Raw genomic sequence first — 24,917 nt, 5'->3', positions numbered from 1 at the left:
GGATGTTATAGAGGTTTTATAGAGATTTTATAAAGATTTATACAGATTCCGGTTGAAGAAAATTCTGGAATGTTCAGTCATTCATGGACGTAAATTCTGAGAAAAAAAAATCGAATGATAAAAACATATACCTATTACTTCACATTTGATACGAATGACGAAATTCACGAAACCTGGGTACCTAAAACGGACACTTAAGTGTAAAGTACATAATTAATAACATAAATAAATGGTACCTTTTTACCTAAAACTCCCAGAGGGGAAAAAAAAAAAAAAAAAAAGATTGGAAATATTTGTGGAATGCAAATAACAGAAAGAGGTTTGACATTAACAACTCCATCAACGACATTGTTGAAGAAAAGAGAATAACATGGTTTGAATATGTTCATATGCTTACAGCCTCCAGCTATGTCATTAAATCATTCAGGAAGAGTTCATTAAATACTGGCTGATCAGATAAGGGTTGAGACTGGTCTGCCACTCCTAATACTTGAAAGACTGGCTCAAGAGTGTGAAATGGTAGGATTTTGTTTCCAAGCATGTAGTGAAGCTCCCTGCAGCAGGCACATAAGTATGTGCATACCTTCGACCCTCATAATGCAAGTTTCCGTTTCTTTTTCTGCTTTTCTGCCTTCTTTTGTTCTTCTAAGACGAGTTTTTGCTGCAACTTCTCCCTCCGCGCAGCTTCTTCATCCTAAAATGGAAAAGGAATCAGTTAAAAGCAAAAAAGAAAAAAAGAAAAAAAAAGATAAAAAGAAAAAAGAAAAAAAAAGATAAAAAAGATAAAAAAGAAAAAAAAAGATAAAATAAAAAAGAAAAAAAAAGATAAAAAATAAAAAAATAAAAAAAAGATAAAAAATAAAAAGAAAAAAATGTAAAAGATAAAAAAATGTAAAAAATAAATGAAAAATGTAAAAGATAAAAATAAAAAAAATGTAAAAAATGAAAAAAAAATGTAAAAGATAAAAAAAAATAAAAAAATGTAAAAGATAAAAAATAAAAAAATGTAAAAGATAAAAAATAAAAAAATAAAAAAAAATGTAAAAGATAAAAAAATGTAAAAGATAAAAAATAATAATAAAAAAATGTAAAAAATAAAAAATAATAATAAAAAAATGTAAAAAATAAAAAATAATAATAAAAAAATGTAAAAGATAAAAAATAATAATAAAAAAATGTAAAAGATAAAAAATAATAATAAAAAAATGTAAAAGATAAAAAATAATAATAAAAAAATGTAAAAGATAAAGAAAAAATGTAAAAGATAAAAAAAATGTAAAAGATAAAAAAAAATGTAAAAGATAAAAAATTCAAAAAAAAATGTAAAAGATAAAAAAATAAATAAATCATAAAAAAATAAATAAAAAAATAAAAAAAGAAGAAAAAAATGTAAAAGATAAAAAAAGAAGAAAAAAATGCAAAAGATAAAAAATGAAAAAAAAATGTAAAAGATAAAAAAAATGTAAAAGATAAAAAATAAAAAAAAATGTAAAAGATAAAAAAAAATGTAAAATAAAAAAAATAAAAAAAAAATGTAAAAGATAAAAAAATGTAAAAGATAAAAAATAAAAAAAAATGTAAAAGATAAAAAAATGTAAAAGATAAAAAATAAAAAAAAATGTAAAAGATAAAAAAAAGAAGAAAAAATGTAAAAGATAAAAAATAAAAAAAAAATGTAAAAGATAAAAAAATGTAAAAGATAAAAAATAAAAAAAAAATGTAAAAGATAAAAAAAGAAAAAATGTAAAAAGATAAAAAAAAAATGTAAAAGATAAAAAATAAAAAATAAAATAAAAAAAATGTAAAAAATAAAATAAAAAAAATGTAAAAGATAAAAAAAAAAAAAAAAAAAAAAAACGTAAAAGATAAATAAAAAAAAATATAAAAAATAAAATAAAAAAAAAAAAAAATGTAAAAAGATAAAAAATAAAATAAAAATGTAAAAAATAAAAAAAAAATAAAAAAAAACGTAAAAGATAAAAAAAAAAATATAAAAAATAAAATAAAAAAAATAAAAAAAAATGTAAAAAGATAAAAAATAAAAAATAAAATAAAAAAAATGTAAAAAATAAAAAAAAAAATAAAAAAAAACGTAAAAGATAAAAAAAAAATATAAAAAATAAAATAAAAAAAATAAAAAAAATGTAAAAAGATAAAAAATAAAATAAAAAAAATGTAAAAAGATAAAAAATAAAAAATAAAATAAATAAAAATATAAAAAATAAAATAAAAAATAAAATAAATAAAAATATAAAAAATAAAATAAATAAAAATATAAAAAATAAAATAAATAAAAATATAAAAAATAAAATAAAAAATAAAATAAATAAAAATATAAAAAATAAAATAAATAAAAATATAAAAAAATGGTGAATTTACAAAATGATGTACAAAAGATTTTACTGAAAAAAAAAAATCATTTCATCTCTTGCCCCACCCTGGAGCTTTGGAAAACTGCGACTGAGCATCATGACTTTATTAGCCAAAGAGAAAAAACTTTCCTCCTTTCTCCCTTATGTGTACATCAAGACTTCCTCTCATGACTCCACTTCCTATACACGTCTATCATTTTTATCCTTGTTATGTAGAAAATTTCAAATCTAGCCTTACTTTTGCATTTTTTTGATATGGCCATAAGAGCTATTACTGTTGAATAGCAGGGGTTCCATATTAGAGATGACGCGGAGTTCATATTGGGGGTACATATATAACGGGACTCATGTAATACAGCCATAACGATAGTGATGATAAGGGGGAGAAGATGTTTATACATATTACAGTTCTTTTAACACATATTAGAGGAGAGGGGGGTATGATGCACAGTTCTTAACACAGAAGAGGGGAGATACATAATCTTCAAAGGGTTACACAATGTTCGTTATAAGATGATAAACACAATTACGTTTCGTTCGTGATGAAGGATGATGCAAGACAACAGTTACAGCATAATGATGACTTCTTTATTCATCTGATCGGCCGATCGATGACGTCAGGAAGTCAAATTTGGATCTACATATTCTAAATGTTCTCCCTTCGCTTCTAAGGGATCAACTGATCAACTGACTGGCTCTCTTGCTGACTGACTAAAATCCGAACCCATAATATGGAGAAATGTCCTTTGTCTATGACGTCAGAAGTGTGTTTTTCAAATGTGACCAATTTTACGTGACTTTACATATGTTTGTCCAACACACTTTTGACAAACAAAAGAATCCTCAATTCTAATCTAACATATATATAGCAGGTCATGTATTCCTCTTTTTCCTTTTTGGCATCCTTTCTGTTCCTCGGGGATGAGTCCACGGTTATTCAGGGAGTGGTAGATTTGTTCCCTCAGTTGTGCTCTCAGTATCTTCCACATAGTTGGTAAGCACGTGATTGGCCTATAGTTGCTAGGGATGGTTCCTTTCTCCGTGTCCTTCTATAGCAGTGTAGTTCTACCTTTTGTCATCCATTCTGGTACGCTTGTTTCCTGTATACATCTTCTCAGGTTTTGGGTTAGTTTTCTGTGTAAGGTTCTGAATTTTTTGAACCAGTATGCATGTATCCTGTCATACCTCGATTCTAATCTAACATATTTTAAAGAATATAATTTAATTTGCATTGTACATTCTTTTACTGACATATTTAATGTTCAGATTTCTTGAAGAATTAACAATAGACTTAATTTCTAACATTCCATTTCTTAACTTTGCCGACAGGGTTCGATTCTAGGCCTATCCTAATCTCATTTTTACTTATCTAATATTCTTCTTATTTACATGGGAAGGGGGCAACCCTTGTCCGTGTAACATATATAGCGTTGTCCCGGTCGTACGATACGCTTACACAGTGATTATTATATATTATCTATACGGTGATGTGACGTGTTATTTTTGGTATTATGTATATTTTGTTCAAGGTACCCCTCTATTGGTACAAGGATAATAAAAAAAAAACATATATCCAGAAAACTTCTCTATACAAAAATATCAGTAATGTTCAGAATAAATTGTACGCATGTATAGTTTAAAAAAAGCTGAAATATTTATTTAGAAATGGGCATAAAAATGTGTGTCCGTTCTATCGATATTCTTATATAAAATTAGATTATTCTTATTTCTATAGAAACATAATATATATTTCATTTAATAATAAAAAAACGATTATATAGACTGTTAGAAGCAGTTCGGCTAACCTATCCCTCATGAGAGTAGTGGTAACTAAGGATTGATTCCAAGCTCTCAAATTGAGGACTTGCTTAGTTTTGTGGCATCTATAATATAAATCTCACCTGTCTGTTTAAATGTATGTATGTCTGCCTAAAACTTTCGACAGAGGTGATGGATTTTCACAAGATCAGTATCATTCGGACAAAAAATATAGAAAAATTGGCGAAAAACATTAATTCCGTCACCCTCAACTGGGTACTTTTCTACAGGGAGGGGTCGCTTTTTTCGCCGATACTTTCGATAGTCATCCCCTCTTTTCGATTGTCTAGCCTTAATTTAAGCCTACATCACTTCCGGTTTGGTGATGGGCGCAAAAGTAAAGACGTCACATTTTTTTTCACTTTCTTTTCCTCCTTCGCGGTACGGGTTCAAGTCTGCCTGCCTACCTACTACCACTTTTTTTTTTTTGCTCGACACACACCTCCAAACACCCTGGGCAACGCCAGGCACCCAGGCTAGTGTTGCATAATAGAAGACTGAGTGACATTTTTAATTATAATGAGGACTACGTTCGACATATGTAAAAGTCAAGTGACTCTCAAAGCAGGAAGTAAAACAATGTCTGGAAATTTCTCTCTCTTAGCTAGTGAGATTTCAAGGAGGAAGGATACATCCAGCTGCTGTCCCAATGAGAGCCAGCGGGCACAGTGTTGCTCTCTGTCTACCTGTCCTTTTCTCTCTTACGTATACAAATTATCTCTTGTGTTTTTCTGTACTGTTGTCTTTTTAAATAAGTCATTTATATTAAAACAGGAGTATCCAAGTGATTGTATTCCATAGACGATTGTAATGTTACATGCGTGTTACCATGAAGCCACAGACAAAGACAAAAATTTGACTCACTTTATTCCTAGCTGAAACGACAGACATTTATTTACAGGTACTTTAAAGAATAGTGCCTGGTCTCTTGTTCAAAAGTCTCATACTCAAATGGGCTTAACAAGACTCTGCCGTGTTGAACTTTGTCTGGCCATGTTTAGCTTGTGTCATTTCTTGTTGTTCTCAGCTCACGTATGTAACACGTCCTTCTCTTCCTAACATCAAGGGTCCATGTTTTTCTCTTTTTATAATCTTTTTTTTTATTTCCTCCGCTGTGACATCACCTTGCACACAGCTCGGTCATTTGCATACACAATTAACAACGTGGGTTCACAATGACATGAGCAAAGAATATGGAAGTCGAGCGAAGTGGCGTCATGGTACGGAAAAAGAAAAAAACTTATAAAATGAACGTGGGCATAGACCAACGAGCATGTTAGAGAAATGGGTGATGAGAAGTTACATGTCGCGGGAGAATGAGGAATAAAGATCTTTTCTTAAAACCTGAAACAGCGAGTTGAAGTTTTTTGGTCCCCGACAGGAGGAGGGTGGACCTGTAAATTCACCCTTGTCCGTTCGTCTGTTCGTCTCTCTGCACTTTTCTCAATAACTATGCCTTGGAGTTTTTTTTTAAAAATTTTGCACAAACATTAAACATGATATGAGTAAAAAAAGTAATAGAGCAGATTCTCCAGGAAAACTCTGGTTGCCCCCCTAGGGGTGCTTTTCGGGTAAAAATTGATGTTTTGAATTTTTATAAAACTTTCTGAAAAGTTGTAACTAACTGATTCGTATATAATTTTGTTTGTCTATACTTTGCGATAACTCTTGGGTGTGTCCCAGGGGCTCTTTTAGGGCTAATAAAAACCCTCCATTTTTGGGACTATTTTACTATATTCGTCCAGAATTTTCTGTGTCCATTTAGCCGTTTTGCATGATGCTGAACTCAAACTTAAATATATTAAGGCCTTGGGGACTTTTGGAGCTAAATGTTGGGGGGGGGGGAATAATGGACTTAGTCATTTCTTTTTTTGCATGGTGCAGAACTCAAATTTACATATGTTAAGGCCTAAAACTGCACCGTTTGGTCATTTTCACCAGCATTTGACATCACCTGAGGACTTTGGGGGGGGGGGCAAATGCTTAACTTAGTCATTTTTTTTATACCTCGTTCACTCTGCAATCACGGGGACCATGCATGCTTCACTTGTTTGTTCTTTGTCTCCTTTGCGACCGAGTCTACAACGTGTTGGTTCCAGGACAACATTACAGTATAAAGAGACGGCGTTGCCTGGGATTGAATAAGGATCACTACAATATACATTTTTACTACACTCTTAACACCATGTCGCCACTTATCAAGGCCTGAATGTCACTCAAGGATAAAGGTTAATGAAGGTACAGTGGTCACTAGGACAATAGTGTAGTAATTGTTAATGGCGTGAATTGGGTATTATTTGACTATTTAAGAGGATGGCTCAACAAGAACTTGTCTACACTGGGTTGGAAGAACCATATTGTAGTCAGTTGGAAAGCAGGCCAGTAGAACAGAGTTCCACAGACGGGCAGTTTTAGGAAAGCAGCTTTGCTCATGGAATTTGTGATTAAATTTAGGCACAGATAGAGAGTGAAGGAAATTGTTGATAGTGGTTGTAGTTAAATGAGTGTTTTTTGTGAAAGTTTAGCAAGGGAGGGGATTATAGATTAGAGCTCAGACAAACACTTTCTTTTCTACTGCTCCTTCTCTCCCCCATATTGAATTGAATTTTTAGACATTGTTTAAATGTCATTAAAATTAAATGTGTTAATCCATGCAAGTTATCTCCCTTAAAGAATCTTCCAGCCGGAAGTTATACAATCGCCACTATTGTATGTTAATATTAGTGTTGGAACGATTAATCGGAATCAGGAACAAAAAAGATTTTTTTTTTTTTAAATTAAATCTTTTTGGGTATCGGAATCGATAAAAAAAAAATTTTCCGATGCCAAAAACGATTCTTTTAATTATCTTTTTATTTTTATTTTGTTAAAAACAAAACCTTCTACTGCTGGTAATTATGATAAAATAAAAAATATTTATTGATATTTACTTATCACTAAAACTAAAATCTATAGATTTAACCCCTACAAGTGTATTTTTACATTTTAGAAAATACCTGCACATTTGACATATGTTTTTATGGTAATTGGAGCAAATAGCAACTTCATAGTTAAAGATTTATAAAGAATCGGAATCAGTAATTGTATCGGAATCGTTCCATCACTAATAGATATAGCTAGTAAGATCATGACTAAAACGTATTCACTCTGTATCCGTTGTTAAACTTTGTTACTTTACTTGTGTAAATTTTTATCTACCTATTTAATAGTCTTTGATTTTCAAAAGTTTTTATATACATATTTAATAGTCTTTGATTTTCTAAAATTTTTATATACATATTTAATAGTCTTTGATTTTCCAAAATTTTTATGTACATATTTAATATTCTTTGATTTTCCAAAGTTTTTATATACATATTTAATAGTCTTTGATTTTCTAAAATTTTTATATACATATTTAATAGTCTTTGATTTTCTAAAATTTTTATATACATATTTAATAGTCTTTGATTTTCTAAAATTTTTATCTACATATTTAATAGTCTTTGATTTTCTAAAATTTTTATATACATATTTAATAGTCTTTGATTTTCTAAAATTTTTATATACATATTTAATAGTCTTTCATTTTCTAAAATTTTTATCTACATATTTAATAGTCTTTGATTTTCCAAAATTTTTATATACATATTTAATAGTCTTTGATTTTCTAAAATTTTTATATACATATTTAATAGTCTTTGATTTTCCAAAATTTTTATATACATATTTAATAGTCTTTGATTTTCCAAAATTTTTATATACATATTTAATAGTCTTTGATTTTCCAAAATTTTTATGTACATATTTAATATTCTTTGATTTTCCAAAGTTTTTATATACATATTTAATAGTCTTTGATTTTCTAAAATTTTTATATACATATTTAATAGTCTTTGATTTTCTAAAATTTTTATATACATATTTAATAGTCTTTGATTTTCTAAAATTTTTATCTACATATTTAATAGTCTTTGATTTTCTAAAATTTTTATATACATATTTAATAGTCTTTGATTTTCTAAAATTTTTATATACATATTTAATAGTCTTTGATTTTCCAAAATTTTAATATACATATTTAATAGTCTTTGATTTTCCAAAATTTTTATATACATATTTAATAGTCTTTGATTTTTAAAAAATGTTTATGTACATATTTAATAGTCTTTGATTTTCCAAAGTTTTTATATACATATTTAATAGTCTTTGATTTTCTAAAATTTTTATATACATATTTAATAGTCTTTGATTTTCTAAAATTTTTATATACATATTTAATAGTCTTTGATTTTCCAAAATTTTTATATACATATTTAATAGTCTTTGATTTTTCAAAATGTTTATATACATATTTAATAGTCTTTGATTTTCCAAAGTTTTTATATACATATTTAATAGTCTTTGATTTTCTAAAATTTTTATATACATATTTAATAGTCTTTGATTTTCTAAAATTTTTATATACATATTTAATAGTCTTTGATTTTCCAAAATTTTTATATACATATTTAATAGTCTTTGATTTTCCAAAATTTTTATATACATATTTAATAGTCTTTGATTTTCTAAAATTTTTATATACATATTTAATAGTCTTTGATTTTCTAAAATTTTTATATACATATTTAATAGTCTTTGATTTTCCAAAATTTTTATATACATATTTAATAGTCTTTGATTTTCTAAAAAATTTATATACATATTTAATAGTCTTTGATTTTCTAAAATTTTTATATACATATTTAATAGTCTTTGATTTTCCAAAATTTTTATATACATATTTAATAGTCTTTGATTTTCTAAAATTTTTATATACATATTTAATAGTCTTTGATTTTCTAAAATTTTTATATACATATTTAATAGTCTTTGATTTTCCAAAATTTTTATATACATATTTAATAGTCTTTGATTTTCCAAAATTTTTATATACATATTTAATAGTCTTTGATTTTCTAAAATTTTTATATACATATTTAATAGTCTTTGATTTTCTAAAATTTTTATATACATATTTAATAGTCTTTGATTTTCCACAATTTTTATATACATATTTAATAGTCTTTGATTTTCTAAAAATTTTATATACATATTTAATAGTCTTTGATTTTCTAAAATTTTTATATACATATTTAATAGTCTTTGATTTTCCAAAATTTTTATATACATATTTAATAGTCTTTGATTTTTCAAAATGTTTATATACATATTTAATAGTCTTTGATTTTCTAAAATTTTTATATACATATTTAATAGTCTTTGATTTTCCAAAATTTTTATATACATATTTAATAGTCTTTGATTTTCCAAAATTTTTATATACATATTTAATAGTCTTTGATTTTCTAAAATTTTTATATACATATTTAATAGTCTTTCATTTTCTAAAATTTTTATATGCATATTTAATAGTCTTTCATTTTCCAAAATTTTTATATACATATTTAATAGTCTTTGATTTTCCAAAATTTTTATATACATATTTAATAGTCTTTCATTTTCTAAAATTTTTATATGCATATTTAATAGTGTTTAATTATCTAAAATTTTTATCTACATATTTAATAGTCTTTGATTTTCTAAAATTTTTATATACATATTTAATAGTCTTTGATTTTCTAAAATTTTTATATACATATTTAATAGTCTTTGATTTTCCAAAATTTTTATATACATATTTAATAGTCTTTGATTTTTCAAAATTTTTATATACATATTTAATAGTCTTTGATTTTCTAAAATTTTTATATACATATTTAATAGTCTTTGATTTTCCAAAATTTTTATATACATATTTAATAGTCTTTGATTTTCCAAAATTTTTATATACATATTTAATAGTCTTTGATTTTTCAAAATGTTTATGTACATATTTAATAGTCTTTGATTTTTCAAAGTTTTTATATACATATTTAATAGTCTTTGATTTTCTAAAATTTTTATATACATATTTAATAGTCTTTGATTTTTCAAAATGTTTATGTACATATTTAATAGTCTTTGATTTTCCAAAGTTTTTATATACATATTTAATAGTCTTTGATTTTCTAAAATTTTTATATACATATTTAATAGTCTTTGATTTTCTAAAATTTTTATCTACATATTTAATAGTCTTTGATTTTCCAAAATTTTTATATACATATTTAATAGTCTTTGATTTTTCAAAATGTTTATATACATATTTAATAGTCTTTGATTTTCCAAAGTTTTTATATACATATTTAATAGTCTTTGATTTTCTAAAATTTTTATATACATATTTAATAGTCTTTGATTTTCTAAAATTTTTATATACATATTTAATATTCTTTGATTTTCCAAAATTTTTATATACATATTTAATAGTCTTTGATTTTCTAAAATTTTTATATACATATTTAATAGTCTTTGATTTTCTAAAATTTTTATATACATATTTAATAGTCTTTCATTTTCCAAAATTTTTATATACATATTTAATAGTCTTTGATTTTCCAAAATTTTTATATACATATTTAATAGTCTTTGATTTTCTAAAATTTTTATATACATATTTAATAGTCTTTGATTTTCTAAAATTTTTATATACATATTTAATAGTCTTTGATTTTCCAAAATTTTTATATACATATTTAATAGTCTTTGATTTTCCAAAATTTTTATATACATATTTAATAGTCTTTGATTTTTCAAAATTTTTATATACATATTTAATAGTCTTTGATTTTCTAAAATTTTTATATACATATTTAATAGTCTTTGATTTTCCAAAATTTTTATATACATATTTAATAGTCTTTGATTTTCCAAAATTTTTATATACATATTTAATAGTCTTTGATTTTCTAAAATTTTTATATGCATATTTAATAGTCTTTCATTTTCCAAAATTTTTATGTACATACTTAATATTCTTTGATTTTCCAAAGTTTTTATATACATATTTAATAGTCTTTGTATTTTCTAAAATTTTTATATACATATTTAATAGTCTTTGATTTTCTAAAATTTTTATATACATATTTAATAGTCTTTGATTTTCCAAAATTTTTATCTACATATTTAATAGTCTTTGATTTTCTAAAATTTTTATATACATATTTAATAGTCTTTGATTTTCTAAAATTTTTATATACATATTTAATAGTCTTTGATTTTCCAAAATTTTTATATACATATTTAATAGTCTTTGATTTTCCAAAATTTTTATATACATATTTAATAGTCTTTGATTTTCCAAAGTTTTTATATACATATTTAATAGTCTTTGATTTTCTAAAATTTTTATATACATATTTAATAGTCTTTGATTTTCTAACATTTTTATATACATATTTAATAGTCTTTGATTTTCCAAAATTTTTATATACATATTTAATAGTCTTTGATTTTCTAAAATTTTTATATACATATTTAATAGTCTTTGATTTTCTAAAATTTTTATATACATATTTAATAGTCTTTGATTTTCCAAAATTTTTATATACATATTTAATAGTCTTTGATTTTCCAAAATTTTTATATACATATTTAATAGTCTTTGATTTTCTAAAATTTTTATATACATATTTAATAGTCTTTGATTTTCTAAAATTTTTATATACATATTTAATAGTCTTTGATTTTCCAAAATTTTTATATACATATTTAATAGTCTTTGATTTTCTAAAAATTTTATATACATATTTAATAGTCTTTGATTTTCTAAAATTTTTATATACATATTTAATAGTCTTTGATTTTCCAAAATTTTTATATACATATTTAATAGTCTTTGATTTTCTAAAATTTTTATATACATATTTAATAGTCTTTGATTTTCTAAAATTTTTATATACATATTTAATAGTCTTTGATTTTCCAAAATTTTTATATACATATTTAATAGTCTTTGATTTTCCAAAATTTTTATATACATATTTAATAGTCTTTGATTTTCTAAAATTTTTATATACATATTTAATAGTCTTTGATTTTCCAAAATTTTTATATACATATTTAATAGTCTTTGATTTTCTAAAAATTTTATATACATATTTAATAGTCTTTGATTTTCTAAAATTTTTATATACATATTTAATAGTCTTTGATTTTCCAAAATTTTTATATACATATTTAATAGTCTTTGATTTTTCAAAATGTTTATATACATATTTAATAGTCTTTGATTTTCTAAAATTTTTATATACATATTTAATAGTCTTTGATTTTCCAAAATTTTTATATACATATTTAATAGTCTTTGATTTTCCAAAATTTTTATATACATATTTAATAGTCTTTCATTTTCTAAAATTTTTATATGCATATTTAATAGTCTTTCATTTTCCAAAATTTTTATCTACATATTTAATAGTCTTTGATTTTCTAAAATTTTTATATGCATATTTAATAGTCTTTCATTTTCCAAAATTTTTATCTACATATTTAATAGTCTTTGATTTTCTAAAATTTTTATATACATATTTAATAGTCTTTGATTTTCTAAAATTTTTATATACATATTTAATAGTCTTTGATTTTCTAAAATTTTTATATGCATATTTAATAGTCTTTCATTTTCCAAAATTTTTATCTACATATTTAATAGTCTTTGATTTTCTAAAATTTTTATATACATATTTAATAGTCTTTCATTTTCTAAAATTTTTATATGCATATTTAATAGTCTTTGATTTTCTAAAATTTTTATATACATATTTAATAGTCTTTGATTTTCTAAAATTTTTATATACATATTTAATAGTCTTTGATTTTCCAAAATTTTTATATACATATTTAATAGTCTTTGATTTTTCAAAATTTTTATATACATATTTAATAGTCTTTGATTTTCTAAAATTTTTATATACATATTTAATAGTCTTTGATTTTCCAAAATTTTTATATACATATTTAATAGTCTTTGATTTTCCTAAATTTTTATATACATATTTAATAGTCTTTGATTTTCTAAAATTTTTATATGCATATTTAATAGTCTTTCATTTTCCAAAATTTTTATCTACATATTTAATAGTCTTTGATTTTCTAAAATTTTTATATACATATTTAATAGTCTTTCATTTTCTAAAATTTTTATATGCATATTTAATAGTCTTTCATTTTCCAAAATTTTTATATACATATTTAATAGTCTTTGATTTTCTAAAATTTTTATATACATATTTAATAGTCTTTGATTTTCTAAAATTTTTATATACATATTTAATAGTCTTTCATTTTCTAAAATTTTTATATGCATATTTAATAGTCTTTCATTTTCTAAAATTTTTATCTACATATTTAATAGTCTTTGATTTTCTAAAATTTTTATATACATATTTAATAGTCTTTGATTTTCTAAAATTTTTATATACATATTTAATAGTCTTTCATTTTCTAAAATTTTTATATACATATTTAATAGTCTTTGATTTTCTAAAATTTTTATATGCATATTTAATAGTCTTTCATTTTCTAAAATTTTTATCTACATATTTAATAGTCTTTGATTTTCTAAAATTTTTATATACATATTTAATAGTCTTTGATTTTCTAAAATTTTTATATGCATATTTAATAGTCTTTCATTTTCTAATATTTTTATCTACATATTTAATAGTCTTTGATTTTCTAAAATTTTTATCTACATATTTAATAGTCTTTCATTTTCTAAAATTTTTATATACATATTTAATAGTCTTTCATTTTCTAAAATTCTTATATGCATATTTAATAGTCTTTCATTTTCTAAAATTTTTATCTACATATTTAATAGTCTTTGATTTTCTAAAATTTTTATATACATATTTAATAGTCTTTGATTTTCTAAAATTTTTATCTACATATTTAATAGTCTTTGATTTTCTAAAATTTTTATATACATATTTAATAGTCTTTCATTTTCTAAAATTTTTATATACATATTTAATAGTCTTTGATTTTCCAAAATTTTTATATACATATTTAATAGTCTTTGATTTTCTAAAATTTTTATATACATATTTAATAGTCTTTGATTTTCTAAAATTTTTATATACATATTTAATAGTCTTTGATTTTCCAAAATTTTTATATACATATTTAATAGTCTTTGATTTTCCAAAATTTTTATATACATATTTAATAGTCTTTGATTTTCTAAAATTTTTATATACATATTTAATAGTCTTTGATTTTCTAAAATTTTTATATACATATTTAATAGTCTTTGATTTTCCAAAATTTTTATATACATATTTAATAGTCTTTGATTTTCCAAAATTTTTATATACATATTTAATAGTCTTTGATTTTCTAAAAATTTTATATACATATTTAATAGTCTTTGATTTTCTAAAATTTTTATATACATATTTAATAGTCTTTGATTTTCCAAAATTTTTATATACATATTTAATAGTCTTTGATTTTCTAAAATTTTTATATACATATTTAATAGTCTTTGATTTTCTAAAATTTTTATATACATATTTAATAGTCTTTGATTTTCCAAAATTTTTATATACATATTTAATAGTCTTTGATTTTCCAAAATTTTTATATACATATTTAATAGTCTTTGATTTTCTAAAATTTTTATATACATATTTAATAGTCTTTGATTTTCCAAAATTTTTATATACATATTTAATAGTCTTTGATTTTCTAAAAATTTTATATACATATTTAATAGTCTTTGATTTTCTAAAATTTTTATATACATATTTAATAGTCTTTGATTTTCCAAAATTTTTATATACATATTTAATAGTCTTTGATTTTTCAAAATGTTTATATACATATTTAATAGTCTTTGATTTTCTAAAATTTTTATATACATATTTAATAGTCTTTGATTTTCCAAAATTTTTATATACATATTTAATAGTCTTTGATTTTCCAAAATTTTTATATACATATTTAATAGTCTTTCATTTTCTAAAATTTTTATATGCATATTTAATAGTCTTTCATTTTCCAAAATTTTTATCTACATATTTAATAGTCTTTGATTTTCTAAAATTTTTATATGCATATTTAATAGTCTTTCATTTTCCAAAATTTTTATCTACATATTTAATAGTCTTTGATTTTCTAAAATTTTTATATACATATTTAATAGTCTTTGATTTTCTAAAATTTTTATATACATATTTAATAGTCTTTGATTTTCTAAAATTTTTATATGCATATTTAATAGTCTTTCATTTTCCAAAATTTTTATCTACATATTTAATAGTCTTTGATTTTCTAAAATTTTTATATACATATTTAATAGTCTTTCATTTTCTAAAATTTTTATATGCATATTTAATAGTCTTTGATTTTCTAAAATTTTTATATACATATTTAATAGTCTTTGATTTTCTAAAATTTTTATATACATATTTAATAGTCTTTGATTTTCCAAAATTTTTATATACATATTTAATAGTCTTTGATTTTTCAAAATTTTTATATACATATTTAATAGTCTTTGATTTTCTAAAATTTTTATATACATATTTAATAGTCTTTGATTTTCCAAAATTTTTATATACATATTTAATAGTCTTTGATTTTCCAAAATTTTTATATACATATTTAATAGTCTTTGATTTTCTAAAATTTTTATATGCATATTTAATAGTCTTTCATTTTCCAAAATTTTTATCTACATATTTAATAGTCTTTGATTTTCTAAAATTTTTATATACATATTTAATAGTCTTTCATTTTCTAAAATTTTTATATGCATATTTAATAGTCTTTCATTTTCCAAAATTTTTATATACATATTTAATAGTCTTTGATTTTCTAAAATTTTTATATACATATTTAATAGTCTTTGATTTTCTAAAATTTTTATATACATATTTAATAGTCTTTCATTTTCTAAAATTTTTATATGCATATTTAATAGTCTTTCATTTTCTAAAATTTTTATCTACATATTTAATAGTCTTTGATTTTCTAAAATTTTTATATACATATTTAATAGTCTTTGATTTTCTAAAATTTTTATATACATATTTAATAGTCTTTCATTTTCTAAAATTTTTATATACATATTTAATAGTCTTTGATTTTCTAAAATTTTTATATGCATATTTAATAGTCTTTCATTTTCTAAAATTTTTATCTACATATTTAATAGTCTTTGATTTTCTAAAATTTTTATATACATATTTAATAGTCTTTGATTTTCTAAAATTTTTATATGCATATTTAATAGTCTTTCATTTTCTAATATTTTTATCTACATATTTAATAGTCTTTGATTTTCTAAAATTTTTATCTACATATTTAATAGTCTTTCATTTTCTAAAATTTTTATATACATATTTAATAGTCTTTCATTTTCTAAAATTCTTATATGCATATTTAATAGTCTTTCATTTTCTAAAATTTTTATCTACATATTTAATAGTCTTTGATTTTCTAAAATTTTTATATACATATTTAATAGTCTTTGATTTTCTAAAATTTTTATCTACATATTTAATAGTCTTTGATTTTCTAAAATTTTTATATACATATTTAATAGTCTTTCATTTTCTAAAATTTTTATCTACATATTTAATAGTCTTTGATTTTCCAAAATTTTTATCTACATATTTAATAGTCTTTCATTTTCTAAAATTTTTATATACATATTTAATAGTCTTTCATTTCCTAAAATTTTTATATGCATATTTAATAGTCTTTCATTTTCTAAAATTTTTATCTACATATTTAATAGTCTTTGATTTTCTAAAATTTTTATATACATATTTAATAGTCTTTCATTTTCTAAAATTTTTATATGCATATTTAATAGTCTTTCATTTTCTAAAATTTTTATCTACATATTTAATAGTCTTTGATTTTCTAAAATTTTTATATACATATTTAATAGTCTTTGATTTTCCAAAATTTTTATATACATATTTAATAGTCTTTGATTTTCTAAAATTTTTATCTACATATTTAATAGTCTTTCATTTTCTAAAATTTTTATATACATATTTAATAGTCTTTGATTTTCTAAAATTTTTATATACATATTTAATAGTCTTTGATTTTCCAAAATTTTTATATACATATTTAATAGTCTTTGATTTTCCAAAATTTTTATATACATATTTAATAGTCTTTGATTTTCTAAAATTTTTATATGCATATTTAATAGTCTTTCATTTTCCAAAATTTTTATCTACATATTTAATAGTCTTTGATTTTCTAAAATTTTTATATACATATTTAATAGTCTTTCATTTTCTAAAATTTTTATATGCATATTTAATAGTCTTTCATTTTCCAAAATTTTTATATACATATTTAATAGTCTTTGATTTTCTAAAATTTTTATATACATATTTAATAGTCTTTGATTTTCTAAAATTTTTATATACATATTTAATAGTCTTTGATTTTCTAAAATTTTTATATGCATATTTAATAGTCTTTCATTTTCTAATATTTTTATCTACATATTTAATATTCTTTGATTTTCTAAAATTTTTATCTACATATTTAATAGTCTTTCATTTTCTAAAATTTTTATATACATATTTAATAGTCTTTCATTTTCTAAAATTTTTATATGCATATTTAATAGTCTTTCATTTTCTAAAATTTTTATCTACATATTTAATAGTCTTTGATTTTCTAAAATTTTTATATACATATTTAATAGTCTTTGATTTTCTAAAATTTTTATCTACATATTTAATAGTCTTTGATTTTCTAAAATTTTTATATACATATTTAATAGTCTTTCATTTTCTAAAATTTTTATCTACATATTTAATAGTCTTTGATTTTCCAAAATTTTTATCTACATATTTAATAGTCTTTCATTTTCTAAAATTTTTATATACATATTTAATAGTCTTTCATTTCCTAAAACTTTTATATGCATATTTAATAGTCTTTCATTTTCTAAAATTTTTATCTACATATTTAATAGTCTTTGATTTTCTAAAATTTTTATATACATATTTAATAGTCTTTCATTTTCTAAAATTTTTATATGCATATTTAATAGTCTTTGATTTTCCAAAATTTTTATCTACATATTTAATAGTCTTTGATTTTCTAAAATTTTTATATACATATTTAATAGTCTTTGATTTTCCAAAATTTTTATATACATATTTAATAGTCTTTGATTTTCTAAAATTTTTATCTACATATTTAATAGTCTTTCATTTTCTAAAATTTTTATATACATATTTAATAGTCTTTGATTTTCTAAAATTTTTATATACATATTTAATAGTCTTTCATTTTCTAAAATTTTTATCTACATATTTAATAGTCTTTGATTTTCTAAAATTTTTATATACATATTTAATAGTCTTTGATTTTCTAAAATTTTTATATACATATTTAATAGTCTTTGATTTTCCAAAATTTTTATATACATATTTAATAGTCTTTGATTTTTCAAAATGTTTATATACATATTTAATAGTCTTTGATTTTCTAAAATTTTTATATACATATTTAATAGTCTTTGATTTTCAAAAATTTTTATATACATATTTAATATTCTTTGATTTTCCAACATTTTTATATACATATTTAATAGTCTTTGATTTTCCAAAATTTTTATATACATATTTAATAGTCTTTGATTTTCCAAAATTTTTATATACATATTTAATAGTCTTTGATTTTCAAAAATTTTTATATACATATTTAATAGTCTTTCATTTTCAAAAATTTTTATATACATATTTAATATTCTTTGATTTTCCAACATTTTTATATACATATTTAATAGTCTTTGATTTTCCAAAATTTTTATATGCATATTTAATAGTCTTTCATTTTCAAAAAATTTTTATATACATATTTAATAGTCTTTGATTTTTTCCCAAATTTTTATGTACATATTTAATATTCTTTGATTTTCCTACATTTTTATATACATATTTAATAGTCTTTGATTTTCCAAAATTTTATATACATATTTCATATTCTTTGATTTTCTAAAATTTTATATACATATTTAATATTCTTTGATTTTCCAAAATTTTATATACATATTTAAATTCTTTGATGTTCCTACATTTTTATATACATATTTAATAGTCTTTGATTTTCAAAAAATTTTATATACATATTTAATATTCTTTGATTTTCTAAAATTTTATATACATATTTAATAATCAAAGAATATTAAATATGTATATAAAAATTTTGGAAAATCAAAGACTATTAAATATGTATATAAAAATTTTGGAAAATCAAAGACTATTAAATATGCATATAAAAATTTTGGAAAATCAAAGACTATTAAATATGCATATAAAAATTTTGGAAAATCAAAGACTATTAAATATGCATATAAAAATTTTGGAAAATCAAAGACTATTAAATATGCATATAAAAATTTTGGAAAATCAAAGACTATTAAATATGCATATAAAAATTTTGGAAAATCAAAGACTATTAAATATGCATATAAAAATTTTGGAAAATCAAAGACTATTAAATATGCATATAAAAATTTTGGAAAATCAAAGACTATTAAATATGCATATAAAAATTTTGGAAAATCAAAGACTATTAAATATGCATATAAAAATTTTGGAAAATCAAAGAATATTAAATATGCATATAAAAATTTTGGAAAATCAAAGACTATTAAATATGCATATAAAAATTTTAGAAAATCAAAGACTATTAAATATGCATATAAAAATTTTGGAAAATCAAAGAATATTAAATATGCATATAAAAATTTTGGAAAATCAAAGACTATTAAATATGCATATAAAAATTTTGGAAAATCAAAGAATATTAAATATGCATATAAAAATTTTGGAAAATCAAAGAATATTAAATATGCATATAAAAATTTTGGAAAATCAAAGACTATTAAATATGCATATAAAAATTTTGGAAAATCAAAGAATATTAAATATGCATATAAAAATTTTGGAAAATCAAAGAATATTAAATATGCATATAAAAATTTTGGAAAATCAAAGAATATTAAATATGCATATAAAAATTTTGGAAAATCAAAGACTATTAAATATGCATATAAAAATTTTGGAAAATCAAAGACTATTAAATATGCATATAAAAATTTTGGAAAATCAAAGACTATTAAATATGCATATAAAAATTTTGGAAAATCAAAGACTATTAAATATGCATATAAAAATTTTGGAAAATCAAAGACTATTAAATATGCATATAAAAATTTTGGAAAATCAAAGACTATTAAATATGTATATAAAAATTTTGGAAAATCAATGAATATTAAATATGTATATAAAAATGTTGGAAAATCAAAGACTATTAAATATGTATATAAAAATTTTGGAAAATCAAAGACTATTAAATATGCATATAAAAATTTTGGAAAATCAAAGACTATTAAATATGTATATACAAATTTTGGAAAATCAAAGAATATTATATATGCATATAAAAATTTTGGAAAATCAATGAATATTAAATATGTATATAAAATTTTGGAAAATCAAAGAATTTAAATATGAATATAAAATTTTGGAAAATCAAAGAATTTAAATATGTATATAAAATTTTTTTTCCAATTTTTCCGGTTCTCGAATCTGATTAATTGTCCCAACACTAATATCTAGGGTTACTGCTCTAGCCTCCCCTGCTTTATCCAGTGCACGGTATATACATTCTGTCTTTAGAGTAACATACTTACCTTTTCGGATGATTTGGGACTTTTTGTAGGCGATTTTTGTGTGTTTTGGGTGGCCTGAGAGATGCCGAATTGCTGTGATAAAGACGGTGGTAATCGTTGACTCCATGACGGTTTTTGAGGGCTTCGTTCCACTGTCTCACCAGACTCGAGGATGTCTTTACCATCTCCATCGTTACTTGATTCTATCAACATAAAAAAAAAAGGAAATACTAATATTTGAATAACCTACTATAAATCTGGTCCCTAGACGCTAAAGATTATTTCCAACTTTTCTAAAGAAGGATTTGAGAATTTCTAAATTAAATTGTACTTAAGTATGAACAAATGGATATGAAAAGTTTTTTGTTTTTTTTTACATGAGGGTCACCACTTATCAAGGCCTGAAGGCCACTCAGGGATAAGGGTTATTGCGTGTACAGTAATCAATGAGATAGTATTGTAGTAATCATTAGTATTAGGGGTTTTGATAGAGTGTCTTACTTAAGGGAGGCGGTTTGTCAGGAGTTTGTTTATGTTGGACTTGAAGACATCCAAGTTGTAGTCAGGTGGGAAACAGGCAAGCGGCAGAGAGTTCCACTGGCGTGCAGTTCTAAGAAAGAAGCTTTGCTCATGGAATCTACGTTTGGATTTAGGCACAGATAAAGAGTGGGGAAAATTATTGACAGTAGTTTCAGCAAGACGGGTCTTTTTCGCGAAAGATTGGCGAGGGGGAACGAGGGATTGGAGCTCAGACGAGCACCTACCATGGAAATAACGATAAAAGAAAGACAGGCTCGCAACATCTCTTCTGTGGGAAAGAGGTTGCAGGGAAGAGAAAAGGACATCCCCCACTAAACCACAAAGTCTATTTTGTACTCTGTCAAGGCAGGATAGGCTATTTTAGCAGCTCCTGCCCAGATGTGGCAGCAGTACTCCATCCTTGAAGCAACTTTGAACTTTGACTGTTTAATTTTGAGCATGCGCAAAAAAAAAAAAACTACAGGCGTAATGTTCTATTAGACTAATCCCGCGAAAGTCAACTGTTTTGTTTTTAATTTTGACCCCCTAGCAGCAATTTTTGCCAGCTAAAAACAAAATCGATAGTATGCTACAGGTCTAAATATCCTATATATCGAATTTCAACTCTGTAGACCAAATATTCTGAGAGGAGTTTGATAGAGAGTTTTTGTACACACATCGATAAGTTCACTATATATCTATATATATATATATATATATATATATATATATATCATTCAAACACGTGAATATTCATTGTTGAATTGACTGATCAGCTATATATATATATATATAAGACAAAACAAATTAAACACAGGAATAAATCATCCAAAACAAGAGTTTGACCAGTTTCGTTTAGATCAATAAACGTTTTCAGAAAAAGTTTATTGATCTGAATGAAACCGGTAAAGTTTTGGTTTTGGATGATTTATTCCTGTGTTTAATTTGTTTTTCCATTTTTCTTTTGTCACACATTCTGTCTCCACGACATTTAATTTATATATATATATATATATATATATATATATATATTCATTCAAGCAAATATTATTAAATACAACGGAGACATTTTGTCTTATAATTCTTTTTTTTAATTTTTCAATTTTTCGTATTGCCTTTTTTGTTTCAAAATCAAAAATATTAATAAAAGGTCCATACATGTTGCTGTTACGAGCGCTTTCGATTCGTCCACGAATCATCGTCAGGTGTTAAAAATACAGGATTGCGAAAATGAGGATTAAAAATGAAAACTAAAATATATATATTCAGTGATGAGTTAAAATAAAAGTCGATTAAGAATAAAAGTCGATTAAAAAAAAATATATATATATATATATATATATTGTGTATTTTATCCTCATTATTCAAACACGGTAGTGTTTGAATAATGTTAAGTGGCAGTTTTAGTCATTTAGAACTGCTTTAAAGCTTCATCGCTCACTCATTTTTCGACCAAATTTCAAACAATTATTACAGTTTATAGATCATCATCTCAGCTATATTGTGAAAAAAAAAATTAATTTCAATTTTCGTTCAGTAAAATAAAAGTTGTGATGAATTTACTGGTGTTCAAAATCATAAAAATATGTAAAGAGGTGAGCAACGCTTTTTATGACTGGTTTCCATAGCAACCATGTCGCTTCAGGTTTCCATTCACGTGAAATCACTTTTTTCTTCACCATATTCCCTCTGCTTCACCTTTTGTTGCCAAGTAAGATCTATGACTTGTAATTTCATTTAATACTTTTGCAAGCAAATTCCGATCCCGCATTTTGCTAAATCCTACCCTCTGATGAGAAGCAAAGCATTTCTTCGAAACTCCGCGGATTAAGGACTATCCACTTATCTACTGTTTCTTTTTCAGATTAAATATGTTTTTAACTCTTTTCAATCCACTTATTTTTTAAGTTTTTTTTTAACGTTTTATTAACTACTTGTTCTTATATATATATATATATATATATATATATTTCTGTGTAGTAGAATGTTTTCGTCTTAAATTCCATGCAATTATGCAGAATGTCGAACCTATGCCTAAATAAAATTCAGTATAATAGTAAAATTAAACCCAATCATCTCATAAGAAACCATAAAAATGAAAAAGTAATTAATTAAACCTCGTTTATTAAAGCCATATGCAAATTTGTTAAGCTTTATGTAGTTGCTTGCATATTTATGACTTAGTATATTAAAAATTTTGCTTTAATAATTTTTTAAATAGAAAAAGTAGATTTTTAATATCAATGTCAGAGCAAGAAAAAAAAAAACACCCAAAAAGCTCAACTTTATATATATACTAGCAGGGAGATCCGATGTTGCCGAGATTGAATGATGATCAACACATTTTTCACACTCCCATATTTTTATTGTCATTTAAATCGGTGAAATCGCCCATTTTTCAATCAAATTGATCAATTGTCTGCTCTAGTTTGGAACCCATTGAGGTACACATGCCTCCCCACAATGACAGTATACAATACATTGTAGTCTACATTGCACTGTAGAGAATCTGTTGATTTTATAAAATTATTTTTTATATAAGAGCTTGAATTAAAGTTTAAAATGCATATGTCAAGTATCATGGTTAAATTGTGCTTTAAACAGAAACATTAATTTTGAATGCACCCCTGTCATATCAAAGAGCACACTGTTGATTTTATATGCCTGACATTACTGCTTGAGCAGTGATAATAGCTTGAATTTAAGTTTATGTCCGTAGACCAAAATCTGACAGAGGAATTTAGTAGGCAAAATTTTTTAAACAAATATGGATATATATATATATATATATATATATATATATATATATATATATAAGCATAGTAAACCAGTAGCCATCAGTGTAGTAATTGTTAGTGGCATAAATTGAGTATAATTTGATTATTTAAGAAGATGGCTCGATAAGAACTTGTCTATACTGGACTGGAAGATGACCATATTGTAGTCAGTTGGAAAGCAGACCAGTAGAACAGAGTTCCAAAGGTGAGCAGTTCAAGGAAAAAAACTTTGTTCAGTGAATTTGTGATTAGATTTAGGCACAGATAGCGAGCATCAGTGTGGATATATATATATATATATATATATATATATATATATATATATATATAAAAGGAGTTTCTTAACTTATGAGTTTTAAACGTTTATACGTGATATATGATTCGTCTATTGTATATTTATAACATTTATGACCATCTTAACCATGTTGTGGCCAGGAGGAGGCATACCAAGAATCCAGATACGTGAGAGGCTGTGTACTGCCAGGGAAGATTCACACACTCGATTTCCTTTTCACACTGTGGCTAGTCAGCGGTGAGAGCTGAAAGCAGAAGTTCATGCAAAGCAAGTCCTTAATACTAATACTAACGTAGTAGATGAATCAACACATCTTGTGCCTCACACACACACACACACACACACACACACACACACATATATAAGTTATAAAAACATATATGGCAATCAATTATAGCTTAATTGCCATATATATTTTTATAACTTACTACCTAGCTCTACCTATCTATTGAGCACTGTTGAAGTAAATACTTAAAGTTTACACATAAAATAATACTTTCGTATATTAATTTATGTGATTAAATGAAGTAGTCATATATATATATATATATATATATATATATATATAT

The 24,917-nt window shown here is 22.2% G+C and overlaps 1 protein-coding gene across 3 annotated transcripts in view; it reads right to left on the bottom strand.

Moving 5' to 3' along the window:
- Positions 1–450: 450 nt before the first annotated feature.
- LOC145246863 (non-homologous end-joining factor 1-like) overlaps positions 451–24,917 on the bottom strand; it is a 96,923-nt gene continuing 72,456 nt past the window's right edge. For 2 of the 3 annotated variants that reach the window (XR_013863200.1, XR_013863199.1), the window contains exons 7-8: positions 20,779–20,960; positions 460–694 (exon numbers count right to left, since the gene is read on the bottom strand). Coding sequence is in view for 1 of the 3 variants with exons in the window: in XM_080108712.1 (XP_079964838.1) it covers positions 593–694; positions 20,779–20,960 (284 nt within the window). In the remaining 2 variants the exon portion in view is untranslated. Of the gene's footprint in view, positions 695–20,778; positions 20,961–24,917 lie in introns of all 3 variants that reach the window. The other variant, XM_080108712.1, reaches the window with a different exon arrangement.

The sequence above is a fragment of the Euprymna scolopes genome, chromosome 24 (genome assembly GCF_053919585.1).
Source record: "Euprymna scolopes isolate OS-2025 chromosome 24, ASM5391958v1, whole genome shotgun sequence".
NCBI lineage: Eukaryota > Metazoa > Mollusca > Cephalopoda > Sepiida > Sepiolidae > Euprymna > Euprymna scolopes.
Note: the sequence above shows the minus strand (reverse complement) of the source record. Positions and strands in the feature narration are given on the sequence as shown.